Source organism: Carya illinoinensis, chromosome 15 (genome assembly GCF_018687715.1).
Source record: "Carya illinoinensis cultivar Pawnee chromosome 15, C.illinoinensisPawnee_v1, whole genome shotgun sequence".
Taxonomy (NCBI): domain Eukaryota; kingdom Viridiplantae; phylum Streptophyta; class Magnoliopsida; order Fagales; family Juglandaceae; genus Carya; species Carya illinoinensis.
In genome coordinates this window covers 38,869,418-38,884,800 of record NC_056766.1, presented here as the reverse complement: position 1 = coordinate 38,884,800, position 15,383 = coordinate 38,869,418, and the positions used below count along the sequence as shown (strand labels likewise).

Sequence of the window (15,383 nt, the reverse complement as noted above, 5' to 3'; positions counted from 1 at the left end):
GTATGCTACGTAACAATTATCCATTAGTTTTTCACTTTTTTTCATCCCATTTTTATTCTCTTCATATGTTATGGAATTAAGATTTGAGGAAATAATTTCTTTTATAGAAAAAATCTATTCATCATTTATTTTTTATCATTCTCTTACTATTTTATGATATGGCATTAAATGATAAGTTTATAAATAAAATATAATAATTAATCTTTAATAATCTAATATCATAATCACATCATGAGATGATGAGAATATGATAAAAATTAAAATGATGAGTAGTATTACTCATATAGACAGATAGGCCTTCTCGTAATGCGATGCCCTGCACTCATCCTGCACTCATCCTCTTGTTTGGTTTGTCTATCTGGTTAACCAGGAAGATAGACTTTTTATCCCCTCTACCTGCAAATCTAGCCAAGATCAACACTGAAACAAAGATTAATACCAAAATCTATATTAGAAAAATGAAACTCCAACCACAAAACATGGACCTAGCTTGAACCCAAAAACCCAAAATCTAGCATGGCCGCAAAAACCCAAAAGTCCCCAATCCACAATTTGGACGACCCTTCTTCTTGGCTTTATGAAAATAAATATGATGCTGCTATTCGAGAAAGGTTCATTATCATTGTAGGGGTATGCAACAACTCTAGAGGAGATCATCTTAAGTCCTGGGCAAAAAGCATCTTACCCTTTATGGTGAAGCTAGCTATCAAAGAGGCTTTGACTCTCAAGGCACAATCTATTTTCCTAGAAGGAGACTCGCCATTGGTCCACGGAGCAATTAATGCCTGTTCCTAAGATGTACTGTACGTTTAGATGGTGAGATCATTCTTATGAATATCGTACTTTTTTTTAATTTTTTTTTATTTTTTTAAATTATAAATTCATTTTTTATTCTCAATTCAGACCAGACTATTTATAATTTATAATTTATATATATATATGTATTTCTGTATAATTTATTCAAATATAAACTATTATTTTAAAATATAATTTTTATATATATTTATATATATAATTTATTCATATATTGATTATTTCCAAATGGTCATGTTCGTCCCGCCCCCGCATATGCGGGGTGGGGCATCCACACCGCAAGGGTGGGAGGCCCTGCCCCCCACACATATGGTGGCGTCCCAACGGAGGTGGGGGACTGAAACGGTCTCTCCCCGATCCGTTTTTTCCCCGCCCCGCCCCAGTTACTATATATATAATATATAATATATATTATATTATATATATAATATTAATAAGTCTTCTTATATGAAACGGCGTCATTTTGTACTTGACAAAATGGCGCCGTTTCATTTAGTGGGTTAACCCTAAGTGTAAACCCTCTCCCCCCCCCCCCCCCCCCGCGTCGTCCCCTCCCGAGTCCCTTCGCACATTCCTCCAATCTTCTCAAAAGCTCTCTCTCCCTCCCGTCACCCCTGTGTTCCCTCCTCCCTCTCGCAACCAGTCGATCCAGTCGCTCTCATTCTCTCCTCTCTCTCGCACGAAGTCGGACGCACGCTGCATGCCGCATGGTACACAGTAAGTTAGCTCGTTCTCTCCTCTCTCTCCTTTCTCTGTTATTTTTATTTTTTTATTTTTTTTTGAGTTTTGATCGGAGATTGGAGGAATGATGAGTTGAATCGGAGATGGAGGATGTGATTTGTGAATTGTGTGCTGTGGATTCGTGACTTGTGTGATTGTTTCAGATTTCAATTTTTTTGGATTCATTGGATTGTTTTTTTTTTTTTTAATTTCATTGAAACCCGAACCCCTAGGGGTTTCATGATTGAAACCCATCATGAAACCCCTAAATCAATTTAGGGGTTAGGGTTTCGGATTGGAACCTTAAATTAAATTAGGGTTCCAATCCGAAACCCTAATTTTTTTTAAGGGTTTCATGGATTGAAACCCCCAAATCAATTGAAACCCTTAAATTGATTTGGGGTTTCGGATTAATTTGGAGTTCCAATCCGAAATCCTAATTTTTTTTTTTTTGGTTTCATTGATTGAAACCCCTAATTGAATTAGGGGTTTCAATCAATGAAACCCCTAAATTGATTTAGGGTTTCGGATTGGAACCCTAAATTAGGGTTCCAATCCGAAACCCAATTATTTTTTTAATGTATGCAGTTTTTGATGATTGTGTTGAATTGCACTTTGAATTTTTTTTTTTTTTTTTTTTTTTTTTTTTTTTGTGTTGGAGAATCAGAAATGTATTCGAATTTCAGTGATAGCTTGCCTTCCCCAGCCAACACCCCTACCCCATAACCTAACCCTACTCCTACCCGTATAATGAGTACACCTTGCCCTACCCCGAAACCCACACAGGGCAAGAAACCTGTATCCATAGTTTGGCAACACTTTACCAAACTAGAGGGTAGTGACCCCAACAACACACAAGCTAAATGTAATCACTGTGGAAAAATGTATGGATGTCACTATAGGAAACATGGTAAATCCCAGCTGAAGGTCCATCTAGAGGAACAATGCAAGAAGAGTCCAATTTTAAAATCTTTAGTAGAGAATGGTCAATCTAAACTAGATTTTAAAATGGCGGATGGGAGTAGTGGGGCCGGGGGGCCAACATTGAAGGGGTATACGAAGTATAACCCCGATGAGTATAGAAGGAAGTTAGCTCGTATGATTGTCATGGACAATCTGCCTTTTCAGTTTGTGGAGGGTAAAGGGTTCCAAGAATTTGTCCAAGAGTTGGAACCGAGATTTGTACTTCCTTCTCGTCACACTGTGGCAAAGGATATTAAGAAGATGTACATCCGTGATAAAGATGTTTTGAGGGGCCAATTGGCAGGTTTGGTAGTTTAACTCATTACCGATACTTGGACTTCTATCCAAAATATGAATTACATGTCGTTAACTGTGCATTTTGTTGATGCTGATTAGGTTCTGCACAAAAAGATTATTAAATTTTGTCAAATAATTGATCATAAGAGTGAGACGATTGGGAAGGCCTTGGAGGCCGCAATAAAGAAGTGGGGGTTGGAAAAGGTTTTGTCCGTGTCAGTTGATAATACGTCGTCTAATGATGTCACCTTGGGATATCTAAAGAATTATCTTAAAGATGCAAATAAGACATTCTTGGGTGGTGAATACTTGCATGTTAGATGTACTGCACATATTTTGAATTTAATTGTCATTGAGGGGTTGAAAGATGTTGATGACTCGGTTGCACGAGTTAGAATGGCTTTGAAATGGGTGAGGTCTTCTCCTTCTAGATTGGAGAAATTTAAAGTTGCTGCAAAGGCTGCGGGCATAACATCGAAGAATGGTCTTTGTACTGATGTTCCTACCAGATGGAACTCAACCTTCTTGATGTTGGAGGCAGTCCAAGAATATAAGGCAGCCTTTCAATTATTAGGTGATGAAGACATCCAATATGTCAAATACTTTGATGAGAACGAGAGATCACGAAAGTCTAATAATGATGATTGGGTGGTAGTTTCTACTTTCGTTGATTTTCTTGGATTATTTTATGATGTCACATTGAATATATCTGGTTCTTTGTACCCTACATCCCATGGGTTTTGTCAACAAATATGTAGGGTAAAAGAAGAATTAGAAAATATGCGTAGGGATTCCAATGAAAGGATGAGGGGATGACAGTGACTATGATGCTAAAATATGACAAGTATTGAGGAGATTTGACTAGAATGAATATTTTCTTATATGTGGCTGCTATTCTTGATCCCTGTTTGAAAGTTTCAGGCTTGTTATATGGGTTGGGACTTGTTCACGATCAGGTATGGACTGAACTTATTGGTGAATTGGCCCGAGATACCCTGAAAAAATTGTATGATGAGTTTAATGCAATTAAGGGTGATACTACATCGAAGACACATACACCGACCCCAACGCCTTCTACAGACACCGTGACCGGGCCTCCTACAAAGAAGCACAGAATGCCGTGGACTAAGACCCTCGCACAGAATCCCACACTAGTCCATCAATCTACGGAGGTCGTTTATGAGTTAGACAACTATTTGTCAGCTGATATGGTCCAAGATGATGATGATAATTTCGATATATTAGGATGGTGGAAGAATGCCTCAAAGAAATATCCCATCATTTCTGAGATTGCCCGCTGTATTTTGGTCATCCCTATTAGCATCGTTGCCTCAGAGTCAGCCTTTAGTACCGGAGGTCATATATTGGATCCTTTCCGTAATTCATTGTCTCCTACAACTGTAGAGGCAATGATATGCATACAGAGTTGGACGATAGGAAAGGATATTTATGTTCCGAATATTTTAGATTTTAAGGAGACCGATGAGGGTGGTGATCAGTTTGGATTTGGACCACCTGGTAATTGTTTTTTATTTTATTATTTTAATTTATTTATATTCATTTCCATTTCATCGTTATTAATTTTAATATTAATTTTTGTAGTAACACATAAGACGTCTAGCACCTCTGGAATATAAAAATGTACTCAAACCCGGGCCGCCCCAACTGTCACACCCCTAGACTCAAAGACAAGTCACAGCTGATAAACCTCTTTAGAATATTCAATTTTTAATTATTTGTTCATATTTTGTATTCAATGATTTGTAATGTTGATACAATGTCCATTGGACACTTTTATGTTTGTAATTTTGTAATTGTTTAGCCTTTCAATTTTGTAATAGCTTAGTTATTATTATTAGTTTATTACGTATTAGACTCTTAAACTAATAACTTTTATTAGCCATAAAATCAATTACCATTCATAACACTTTTTTTTTAATCTGGTTTTTAAATTTTTTTTCTTTTTACTTATAATTTTATAGGCTGAAAAATGAAAGTGGCCTACAAGCTTTTTTTGGGCCAAAAATACAACCTTGTGGGCCATTTTTGGTCCATTGCTGAGGTTTCTGGGTCCAAAATGGCCCAGAAATTGCTTCCGGGCCCAAGGCCCAGAAGTGGGTGCGGGGGGGCGGACGGATTGCCCCCCCACACCGTACCCCGTCATGCTGGACGGGGTACCCCGCCCCAGCACACCGAGGGTGGGGGACGGGGAAACATTTTCCCATTCGCCCTATCCAGGGGCGAGGGGCACGAGGGGGGGTCTACCCCGCACTGTATGATGCGAGTAGCACCCCTACCAAACGGTACCGATACAGAAATATTTCGTTCCAGTGTCTTAACCGGTACAATATTCAAAACATTTGTTGAAATACTCTCAACACTTCTAAATATATTTCACTATTATTCATTACTTTATTATTACTTTTTACCTACCTTTACTATTATTCATTACTTTTTACTACTATTCAATATTCTATTATTACTTTTCATTATTATTTACAATATACTTCAATATTTCTCAACACCTAAATCTAACCTACTAGTCTATCCAAACCATCGTTGAGGATTGTAGACAACATCTCAATTCAAGGATTGGAAATTTGTACGTCCCCCAAATTGCCAACCATATAGCAAGCTCAAATGGTCACTTTGGTGCAACAACGTTACCCACAATCTTGTCACTGCCTCTTTGTACTTGACTCACTGGATTTGCCCCTCTTTAGTTTTTTTTATTTATTATTCCTGTTCTATGTATTAGCTACTCTATTTATTCTATCTATATACAATGTGTTTGAGGGAAAGAAATGTAGAATTGAGTTTAATTTTAAAGAAATTTTAAATTGACTATTATTTTTGAACTTATGTCGCATATATGACTAAACTTTTTTATTGAATCGTTGTGTATTTAATTACTCTATCATTTGCTTCATTTAGAAATCAAATCCTCTATCATAAAAATAAAAAATAAAAAATTTCTAATTATTGTTAGAATTTATAATTAGTATGGATTTTTTTATTTAAATTAATTATAAAAAAATTATGTTTATAAACGTGGGAAAAAAGTTATTGACATGAAATAATTTGATATAAAATTAATATTTTTTAAATTGAATAAAAAAACAAATATATCAATGGAGATCTATTTACCGCCTGCCATTGCAATTAAGGGTGTAAACATTAACCAAAAAATTGGACCGGACTAATAAACTACTAAGTATTCAACAGAATGCCTCAACAGAGGGAATAAATTCAAAAGACATTTTATGATATTGTATTCGTTCTTGCATACAAGGTCTAAGTATTACATCAATATTTATAGAAGAAAACATATCACTAAAGACAAAACCTGGTATGAAAGAATTCCATCTAGAATCATCTAGTGCATTCTTGGTTATCACTGCTTGGTGATGTGGTAGGTGATTCAGTCGTGCTTGAAGGAATATTGGTAGAGTCAGTTGCAAGCAATACCTTTGGTGACACATATTGAATATATGGCTTAATATCCCCCCTCAATGTAAGCAGCACTGGTAGGATAGTGAGGCCTGATCGCAGTGTAGCAAATCTGGTAGAGGAGAGGGGCTTTGTGAGAATATTAGCAAGTTGGTCTTTGCTGGACATGAAGGAGACTTGAAATGTTTTGGCCGTCACAAGATCTCGTACAAAGTGGTAATCAAGCTCAACATGTTTAGTATGAGAATGCAAAACAAGATTAACGACTATGTGGCTCCAATATTATCACATCAAAGTATAGGTGGTTTAGTGAGGAAAACGCCAAGTTCCTTAAGTAAAGATTGTAACCAGATGAGCTCACAAGCAGTATTAACTACTACTTTATATTCAGCCTCAGTTGAAGATCTTGCAACAGTGGGTTGCTTCTTAGAGCCCCCAGACACAAGATGTTTTCCAAAATAAATGCAAAAACTACTAGTAGATTTCCTATCATCTGAGCATCTAGTCCAGTCAGCATCAGAGTAGGCAGTGAAATTAAGAGAGGAGGTAGAGAAAAAATGCAAACCAAAGGTGGGAGTGAGCAGGAGATAATGAAGAATCCTCTTGACAACTTGCCAATGAGGTACACTGAGACTATGCATGAACTGACAAACCTTTTTAACAGCAAAGGAAATATCGGGTTGAGTAAAGAACAAATATTGAAGACTTCCTACAACACTACAATAAAGTTGAGGATCTTCAAAAGAGTTTTCATCAAGGGCAGTGAGTTTAACCGAGACAGTCATGGGAGTGGAAACAGATTTTGATTGATGCATGTTAGCGCGAGATAGTAAATCAGAGATATGTTTTTGTTGATACATGAACAAACTAGTGGCAGTTAAAAGTACCCCAATGCTTAGAAAATAATGCAAGGTCCTAAGATCCTTAACAGGAAAGGATGTCCTAAAAGCCATAATCAAATTGAGAATAAGTGCATGGTGTGAACTAGTGACCACAATATTATCGACATATATTAAGAGAAACACGGAAGTATTGGCAGTAGAGTAAATAAACAAAGACGAATTAGACTTTGAACTGTGAAAGCCTAGCTTTAACAATTTTGTACTCGATTTAGAAAATCAAGCCCTAGGAGCTTGCTTAAGACCATAAATGGATTTACGCAATTTACAGACATAAGTAGGAAAGTCAGAATTTACAAAACTAGGGGTTTGCTACATGTAGATGTCCTCTTCTAGGTCCCCATGTAGGAATGCATTAGGAACATCAAGTTGGTGAAGAGGCCAGGGTTTTTGTACAGCAAGAGAGTTAAGAAGCCATATGGTTGCAAGTTTTACAACAAAACTAAAAGTCTCTGTGTAATCGATACCGGCATGTTGATGGAATCCCTTGGCAACAAGGTGAGCCTTGCGGCACTCAAGGTAACCATTAGCATGCCGTTTCATCTTAAGGACCCATTTGGATCCTAAGACATTGAGGTGAGAAGAGGCAAGGACAAGATCCCACTTTTTGTTATGGAGAAGTGCTTGAAACTCAATATTTATGGTAGTATGCCACTCAGGAAATTTGAAAGCTTTGGTGTAGAAGGAGGGTTCCTTAGGGACAATAGATAAAGATGAGATAGTGTAGAGGATGATGGATGAAAGATTTCAAGTGAATAATCATGGGGTGGATTGGAACTAGCTGAGAGGAAGGAGGAGAGGAAGATTAAGAAAGGATGGACGATGAAGACGGTGTAGAGGAAGAAGATGAAGTGTTAGGGTTAGGCACATGAGTATGTGTGGGTGATGGGTTTTCTTTAAGGGGCTAAGATGGGGTGAGGGTAATTGGACTGGGATGTGATGGGCCTAAAGGTAATGGGCCTAAGTGAGGCTGATTTAACTGAAGAGTGGAGGGAGAAGGCCCAGCGAAAATCTGTTGAATGGGAAAAACATGAGCCTGAGAGAGATGTATTTGGTGAAGAGATAGTCAACGTCAGGAAGGGAAAATGGGCCTTATCAAACCGCACATCATGATAAATAGAAACCCACGCAGTAGGGATGTGTAGACAGTTATATCCTTTTGTGATAAGGTGTATATCCCATGAAAACACATAATTGAGAGCGAAAATCCATTTTGTGACGATTAAAATGATGAAAATTAGGCCAACATGCGGAACCAAAAGTACGTAAAAATGTGTAATTAGGAAGATGACCAAAAAGTTTTTGAAAAGGAGAGTGATATTGTAGAATTGGTGTAGGCATTTGATTGATGATAAAAACAGCTGTTGAAAAGGTCTCTGCCCAGTATTTTATGGGAACTAAGGCATGAGAGAGAAGAGAAAGACCAGCTTCAATGATGTGACGATGGAGTCTTTCAACGCTGTCATTTTGAGCATATGAGTAAGGACAAGTGATACGGTGAGTAATGCCAAAAGATTTAAGGATGGAGGAGAGAGGGTAGAATTCACCACCCAGTCTGTTTGAATTAAGACAACATTAATGGAAGAAAACGTGTTACTAACAGAACATAAAAATGCTAGAAATATAGAGGATACATAAGATTTCGTATGAAGTGAAAAAGGCCAAATATACTTTGAAAAGTCATCTACAATGGAAAAATAAAATTTATTACTAGAAGAGGACAACATAGGCACAGGTCTCCAGATATCAAGAAACAGTAATTGAAAAGCTTGAGTAGACTGGGAAGGTAACGATGGATGAGGAAGTGCATGGGACTTGGCCTGAGCACAAGCAGAACATGGTGAGGGTGTAGTGTCTGTTGTAAAGGGAAGCTGAAACTGATGGATGGTGATTGACATGGTGTGCGGAGAGGGGTGTTCAAGAAGAGAATGCCATATGTTGGAGGAGGTTCTTTCACCAATGAATGTAGCAACCGAGGAAGAAGGAGTGAGCTTGGCAGTAGTTGAAAGCTCGTAGAGACCATTCCTAACGGGAACCTGGAGGAGCACAACCTGAGTTTGTAGATTCTTTACAAAAAAAACCCGAAGAGTGCAACTCTAAATAAATAGAATTATCTAAGCAAAATTAATGAACCGATAAACGTTTGCGAGTAATTTAAGGAAGATGTAAAAGTGTGTGAAGAAGAAATTTGCCATTTGGAGTGAAGAGATGAGTAGTGCCAGTGTTGGAAATGGGTAGAGACGAGCCATCTCTAATGCTAACGAGATCTATGCTATGATAGCAAGTGGATTCTGAATTGAGATTAGAGAAATCTGCTGTGAAGTGATTAGTGGTTGTTGTGTGTAGAAACCAAGGATTGGAATTAGTGGAGGAGGCTGGGAGAGATGTGTAATGCATAGTAGGAGAGGATGGAGGAGGAGCTTAGTACGATTGATTAAACCGATGATAGCATGACAGAGCAGTGTGACCAATTTTGTGATAGACCTAATACATGGGTCTAGAGTTAGACAGGTTGGAAAAGGGATTTGGATTAGAGAAGTGGGCACGACCTATGCCATGACCACGTCAAGGGGCATGACCACGAGCCCGATTAGAAGAGGGAGAAGGGTGCTTGGTACTAGTTGTATAAGCTTAAAGAGGACTACCAACAAGAAAATTTTCTAACTAATGAGCTAACCTGGATTCAAGCAAATAAATAAAGACTTGAGAAGGAGATAGAGGATAAGGCTGTGTGGTTATGGAAGTAACATGGGACTCAAAATCAATGCCTAGACCCACAAGTAGATAGGTGATGAATTCAGAAGAAGTGAGGGATTTCCCAACAACGCTGAAAGAATGAGAGAGAGAGAGAGAGAGAGAGAGAGAGAGAGAGAGAGAGAGAGAGAGAGAGAGAGAGAGAGAGAGAGAGAGAGAGAGAGAGAGCTTAATGGAAATACTAAGTTATTGTTTCAGAACCCTTCTTTAGAGTAGGTTTGCATGACATGGGCTGAGAATTGAGAAGAGAACATGCTATAGAGGATGGTCCAAACTTCTCGAGAGGTGGTGCAATCTAGAACTTGGGAGAAGACAGTGTCAGGGAGTGAGGAATTAATCGTCGAGATGATTAATTGATCTTGTAAACGCCATGTTGTATATGCTGGGTTTGGAAGATCATTGATAGTGGTGGGAGGAGGATTAGATCCATCAATGTAGCCATCTAATTGATGCCTTTGAGAAAAGGAAGAATTTGAGCTTTTCATAAAAGGTAATTATCAATGGAAAGCTTCTGAGTAATAAATGAGAGACAAAGGTGATGACTGTGGGGTTGATGGTGGGATTGGGTTGTTTTTCGGAGGCCATGATTGTAGTGAGGAAGAAGAGAATGGACTTTAGTCCTAGAAGGCTCTAGATACCATAATAAACTACTTTCTTGCATATAAGGTCTGAGTATTACATCAATATGTATGAAAGAAAACATAGCACTAAAGACAAAATATGTTATGAAAGAATTCCATCTAAAATCATCTAGTGCATTCTTGGTTACCACTGCTTGGTGACGTGGCAGGTGCTTCAATAGTGATTGAGGAAATATTGGTAGAGTCAGTTACAAGCAATATCTTTGGTGACACATATTGAATATGTGGCTTAATAGGGACCGGTTTCCTTAGTTCCAAAGCCGGCTAGTACTGGTTCGACTCCCGTTCTATGCTTTTTAAGACTAAATCGGACCGGTTCGCTGTATTATATATTTTAATTAATTTTTTTAATATTATATATAATATTTTTTTAATATTAAATATAATTTATAATAATATAAATTATAATTATATATAAGATAATGTTATTATATATAAAATTTTAATCTTAAATATGAAAATTTATTTGATCATATGCTTTAATCATAATATATATATATATATATTAATAACATTTTATGGTCTAATAAATTTTGAATATATTTTTTTTTGATAAGTACATTAGTAAATTAGTAATATTAATATACATTATATACTAATGTATATTAATTACATACATTTTATAGCCTAATATTAATAGTCTAATACTATATTACTATTAGTAATATGTTTTAAGTCTATATTATAAATTACTATATAAATCATCAGACTAAATTAGACTGAAATCAATAAAATTAAAAATATCGATTTATGAAAATAATCAATACATAATCAATTTAAAAAACTATAAAATCAATATATACCAATTCAATTTCTCATTTTATGTAAAATGGGTACAAACCGAACCCGTCAGACCCAATTGCAACGGTGAATACCTAAATTCAAAATTTCAGCAGACACTGTGAAAAGCCCGACATAAACTCGTCGAGAGGGAGTGACGGTGACAGAGTAGAACACTAGACCCCAAAACAAGCAGCATGAAATTCCGGTACGCCATGGTGTGCTCATCGAACCAGAACCGGAGCATGGAGGCGCACTCGCTGCTCAAGAGGGAGGGCTTCGAGGTCTCTTCTTACGGAACCGGGGCTCACGTTAAGCTCCCTGGTCCCTCCCTCAGAGAACCCAACGTCTACGACTTCGGTACCCCATACAAGCAGATGTACGAAGATCTCAGGCGCAAAGACTCTGAGCTGTATCCTCTTCTTCTTTTTCTTCTTCTCCTCCTCTAATTTCACTCATTTTTTTTTTCTCTCTGATTGATTGGTTACTGTGAAAATTAAAGAAGGGAAAAGTTTGGTTTACCTATTGTGGGCTCAGCTACTAATGCTTTAAAAGACCGGAAATTCTCGTGGAATTAAAGATTTTTTAAATTTATTTTCACTGCAGCCTCTGGGCAACAAGAAGCTTGCTTAATTATGCGCTAGTTCGTGGAAAGTTTACTCATTTGATCTTTTAGAACGCTTTGATTAACTACCCCTCTTGGAAAATGTCAATGACTTAAGCGACTTCTGGGTTTTTTTATTTAATGAATAATAGTGGCAGTTAGATCAATCTTTTATGAATTCAAAGAAGGTTTTTTTTGTCCTATGACATGATTTGTCGGATTAACTATTGGGAGTTCAAACTTTGATTATTCTATTCTTTTATTCTGATTCTAGTGCTTCTAATTTTAGACGAATGAATTGGACATTGAGTGCTTGTTCTGCATTCAGCATTCTATACCATGTTAATGATTATGTGGCAGAATGAAACCTTAATAAGAGTACAGCTACAAGCGTAACGGTATTTTACCAATGCTAAAAAGAAATTCAACAGTCAAACTGGCTCCTCAGCGTTGGCAAGAGAATGCTGCTGATGGTTCCTTTGACGTGGTTTTTACATTTGAAGAAAAGGTTTTTGATATTGTCGTTGAAGGTTGGTACATTACCCTTTTTATTTTGTTACTTGCATCATATGGATCAATGGTATGATAATGCAAAAGATGGCATGATTAAAGCATTATCTGTTGCTTCTCCTATCGTTTTGGGCGTTTGTTTCTGAGTTGTGGGAAGATTGCTTGAATCTGCAATTGTTATTATTTCCCCGAGTATATTTGTGTAATTCTTCACATAAAAGAGGAGTACGCGTGTAATACTTGATACTGGTATCTATCCTCTAGAACAAAGACCACAGTTCCTTTGAATGTATTTGGTTTGTTCACTTTTTTTTTTTTTTTTGTGTTCTTTGCGTGAGATCTCACTCAGTCCAGCAACAACTTTGTGACTTGAATCATTAATCTTTGCCTAAGCGATTTGGTTTGTTCACTATCCAACATGGTAAAGAACTGAAAATGCAGTAAGAATGATTTGTTAAGTTGTGTTTCTAACTTTCTTGTCTTGGGAGATTTTGTAAACAAGGAAACTGTGGATCTGTATGTCTTCCGATCATTCCCAAGCCAAATAGGAGCTAGTTGGCTTTGAAGGTATTGGACCTATACTCCCTAATGAATAACAGCAAATGTAGAATTGTGTCACACGATCCTCACAGAGCATCGTTGCTGGAGTTGTAAAAAACTAGCTCTCATTGAAAAAAGAGTTGCTTCGATACTTATAGGCCTCTAGAACTCCTCACTATAACAGGCTCGGGTTCCAATTGTCTTGAGTTGATCCAAAAACAACCCCCCGTACTGCTGCCCAAGTATAGAAATCTTGGGACTTGCCCCTAATTCTAAACTTGAGAAGAACTAAACAAAAGTGTAGGCTTATTATAATTACTTTTTTGATTTGCACTGATTTTTTAGGAATAACGTTCTGAGTAATTCCGAGGGTGCACAAGCCTTGGCAAGGAGTTTCCTGCAAGTGCACCTCGGGTAATTCAAGGGAAAAATCCCCTAGTTTAATGGCTTTTAGGGGTTGTTTGCACCCAACGGGATTTGAACCTTAGACCTGGGAGTAGTGTATCCCCAAGCCCAAGACCTTTACCACCTGAGCCAACCCCTAGGGGTTAAAAGTGTAGGCTTATTAAATTGGTGTCATAGTTAAACGGTGTTGAAGTTGTTTGTTCTTAACACCCTATATCATTAATAATGCCCATTTTTGTGTTTCTATTTTTATTTCTAATTTTAGGATTTTTAGCACTTTTTTATTTGATTTGTTAAATTGATTCATGTATGCTTCCCATATACCAGGTTAACATCCTCTGCTTCTTACTCATAAAAAATAACATAAAAAACTTGACAATAAGACACAATACTAACTCAACAAGACTTCATTGATTTCTAACTTTAATTTTCAAGATATTGTGGTTCCAAATCATTTTCTTAAATGGTTTTCTCGTTCTCTTCATCACTTTTATTAAATTTTGCTGTGAAAGATGTAAACTGTATTTCTGTTGAGACATTTCTCTTTCTAGAGAGCAATATGGTGTTTGTAAGCGTACCCACATGCAATGTGAGAGCTTCATGAATTCTAGTGGAAGAATGTTCACATAATGTTTCTACCTTCAGATCTTCACAACCGGGATCATGTTCTTCTGAAAACTGTGCTAGTGATTAATTTGGAGGTAAAAGATAACCATGAGGAGGCAGCCATAGGAGCTCGGCTTACTTTGGATCTGTGCCAAGAGGTATTTGTCTGCTTTATGCTAGTTTTATAGGGTTAATGTATAATACTGATCGACTTTCTACTGACATTTTTTCTCCATAGATTGAAGTGTCAGAATCATGGGAAGACTCGATTGATGATATAGTGGCTAATTTTGAGAAACAGCAGCGGCGGAAGCTATTGTATAGCATCTCCTTCTATTGAAGAACTATACCCTCGCCAAATCTCTTAAATGCCAACCCTATTCCTGCTGATGATGTTTGTCATTACCTTCCATTTTTCTATCTTACATGTCGAATCAGGTATTGACTACATTTTCAATGGATTATATTGTGTTTCACATGAAGCTCAGAAGTTTCTGATCTTGGTTTGCTACATGTCCATATATGCATTGTAAGTTGTTAGTGCTTGCTAGAGTATAGACAATTCTGGGGCTAGTCCCTTGTGTTTCTCCCCCCCATACCCTTGGTCAGAAAGTAGGGAATCTTGCCAAGTGCATGGCAAGCTTTATTAAAATTTAAACCGTTCAAACCTCACAGCTTCTAATGGAAGCTCAAAAGAACTGCTATCATTCTGAATTTGTGTCCTTTCAGCACCCAGAATCCCCACTATGTGCTTTCTACTGCATTCCACCTTAAATTTCACATCATCTCGAGGCTGTAGCTAGAGTTATGATCTCTTCTATCTCGTCACAACATGGGAGGTTCTGCTCCTCTTTAAGGGCAGCAAATATTGATGCATTTTTTTCCAGGGCTGATTTTTTAGGAGCAGTTGAGAGCATTACTTGCAAAATATTCTGCAGGGGTGTCCTTCGTGCTGCAAGGCGCAAGCATTAGGAAAATATGATTTGATATGCAGTCTGATTGTGGAAAGAGCCAAGCAATACCCTTTGTAGGATGTACCAAACTTTTAGCCCTTTTTGACCCTTTTAGTTTCTTCAAATCGAACTGTTTGAGCACAACCAACTCATCTGGATTTTATTAATAAAAACATATTTTCAGAAGACAGAAGGTCTCTCTCTCTCTCTCTCTCTCTCTCTCTCTCTCTCTCTCTCTAAGCAAGCAAACTTCATTAAAATAAAAGATGATACATGTTAGGAGGAAGGATTTCCCAACAAATACCCCAATACAACAACTACAGTGCAAAAGAGGTGAAAAAAGGAAAAAAAAAAGAGTTTTGAGACCAATTTTTTGGGAGGGTACCGTTTTAAAAGACGTTTTGAAGGTAAGCCACCGCTGGAGACAGTGTAAGCGGGTGCACTTCAG

The 15,383-nt window shown here is 37.3% G+C and overlaps 1 protein-coding gene across 3 annotated transcripts; it reads left to right on the top strand.

Moving 5' to 3' along the window:
- Positions 1-11,386: 11,386 nt before the first annotated feature.
- Positions 11,387-15,121, top strand: LOC122295346 (RNA polymerase II subunit A C-terminal domain phosphatase SSU72). 3 transcript variants are annotated; one of them, XR_006237980.1, is made up of 5 exons: positions 11,387-11,729; positions 12,306-12,451; positions 14,022-14,140; positions 14,221-14,420; positions 14,921-15,121. XR_006237980.1 is itself a non-coding variant. In XM_043104347.1 (4 exons), the coding sequence occupies exons 1-4, from the start codon at positions 11,515-11,517 to the stop codon at positions 14,320-14,322; spliced, it is 582 nt and encodes a 193-aa protein (XP_042960281.1). In that variant the 5' UTR covers positions 11,387-11,514; the 3' UTR covers positions 14,323-14,555. The 3 variants fall into 3 exon arrangements, 1 of the variants encoding a protein (XP_042960281.1); XR_006237979.1 differs by having other exon boundaries at positions 14,870-15,121; XM_043104347.1 differs by lacking the exon at positions 14,921-15,121 and having other exon boundaries at positions 14,221-14,555.
- Positions 15,122-15,383: the final 262 nt, after the last annotated feature.